Below are 1,963 nucleotides of genomic sequence, written 5' to 3'. Positions count from 1 at the left end.
AAAAAAAAAAATTGAATAACACCAATCCAATATTCAAATGGCCCCATATCTTCTTTCTATTGGTTTCCATGCATCTTGAGAAGAACTAGGAGGCGGGCCCCAGGAGGGTTCGCCACCAAAGGCACTATTTTGTTCTTCTGCCTGCATGTATCTTTGTCCTGCTCCGCTAATCTATTTCCATCAAACATTCAAGATATGTTAGATGGATCTGAAAATAGAATAAGTGAAACACCTTCTAGAAACTTGGAAACTGCTATTAATTTCTTTTGAAGTGCCCAAGATCCAGTATAAACTTCGTTTCTTTTGAAGCAATGATACCAAATTTGGTGAAAATCAAAGTTAACCTAATCCATATTTTATATGGTAACACCCCAAATCGGTTTTTAAAAAATTTAGTTGGATATTTTAATTTTGGACAAATTTTAATGACTAAATTAGTCTCTAACTTTTTATTTTATTAGGCATATCAATTTTCACGTCAAATTTTTATATCAAAATTTGACAAATTAGTCCCTATCGTTATTTAATAAAAGATAGAACAATCCTTAAAATTTTTTAAAATTTTCATGTCAATTCCTTCATAAAAACAAACAATCTTATATGGGAATTGATTTGTCTAACAAAATAAAAATTTGAAGAATTATTTACTGGTTAAAAGTTGTTAAAGACTAAAATGTCTCACTAAAAATTTCTTAGAAACTGATTTAAGGTATTGCTCTATTTTATAAATGTCTAGGGTGTCATGTACAATAGGAACTCAGACCTAAAAAATACTAATTTGGTGATGATCATCATTGACCTAACCACTACCATAATAATGTGCAAGATTAGCATTATCTATTTTTAATTAATTTCATGTCAAAGTTCTAACAAATCAATAAACATTAGTAGAGGATTTGAACTCACTGTCTCTAAGCATGCAGATAGGATTGTCATGCCAGGCAATGCATCAATTCCACGCTACAAAAAGTTAATACATACAACATAAGTTTTAAGTTTTGTGTATCTTAAGAAGAGATAGAACTTGTAACTGAAAGAAAAATCCTGACCTGGCGTTCCACTTTTGTCTTGTAAATAAACCCTCCACAACAAAAAAGTGTTGAAGAGACAAAGAATCTGCACAATAACAAGTTTCCATATATTGAATGCAAGTATAGAAAATAATAACAAAATACTAACATGTATATACATTACAAGACAATTATTATACATGCAAGATAGCACCCCAAATATTGCCCATCCTTTTCTGGCATCTTCACTTTCTTCCTGTGTATAATCTACGACAATGAACAAACAAAAATTAAAGAAAAAATATAATATGATACCATTGGAAAGTGTAAGATCCAAAGATAAGAGAGCTTCTTGATAATTGAATGAATTTAAAGAACAAGAGGAATAACAAAGGATTGAGAAATGCTAGTTGTCCTTTAACTTTTAACTTTTAGTCAACCTTTTTAAAAATTTATTATTATTTAATTAATTTAAATACCCACTTTTATGTTCTAGTTGTTCAAAAAAATCAGGAGAGTTACTTGTTTTTTATTTTCTCTTTTCTCTGAAAGCTAAATAAAAGATAATATTTAAAAGATACCTAGTTGCACTATAAAAAATTTTATAACATCGAAGAAAAGTTATCATAATATTTAAAGAATACCTAGTTGCATTACAAAAAATTTTATAACATCTAAGAAAAGTTATCATGACTCACCACAGAATTTTGTAAGCACAAATTCAATAGGCTCATAACCCTTAATTGGGATTGTTATATTAACTTCATATGGAGTATCACGGGCTACTTCACCTGAAAAAAAAAAGGTGCAAATAAGTGAAAGTTTAAAAAAGATTAAATTATTTTGTTAGTCTCTATAGTTACATTAAATTTATAATTGAGTCCTTATACTTTAAAAATTTTTAATTGAGTCTCTATACGAATTTTAGATTTATAATCACATCTTTACTGTTC

General features: G+C 28.4%; 1 protein-coding gene across 1 annotated transcript in view; it reads right to left on the bottom strand.

Moving 5' to 3' along the window:
* LOC107625465 overlaps positions 7–1,963 on the bottom strand; it is a 6,651-nt gene continuing 4,694 nt past the window's right edge. The window contains exons 13-17 of the mRNA XM_016328112.2: positions 1,709–1,801; positions 1,211–1,277; positions 1,050–1,116; positions 907–960; positions 7–171 (exon numbers count right to left, since the gene is read on the bottom strand). Coding sequence (XP_016183598.1) covers positions 34–171; positions 907–960; positions 1,050–1,116; positions 1,211–1,277; positions 1,709–1,801 — 419 coding nt within the window. The 3' untranslated portion in view covers positions 7–33. The remainder of the gene's footprint in view (positions 172–906; positions 961–1,049; positions 1,117–1,210; positions 1,278–1,708; positions 1,802–1,963) is intronic.

This window comes from Arachis ipaensis, chromosome B01, assembly GCF_000816755.2.
Source record: "Arachis ipaensis cultivar K30076 chromosome B01, Araip1.1, whole genome shotgun sequence".
NCBI classification, from domain to species: Eukaryota; Viridiplantae; Streptophyta; class Magnoliopsida; order Fabales; family Fabaceae; genus Arachis; species Arachis ipaensis.
This window is presented reverse-complemented; position numbering and strand designations above follow the sequence as displayed.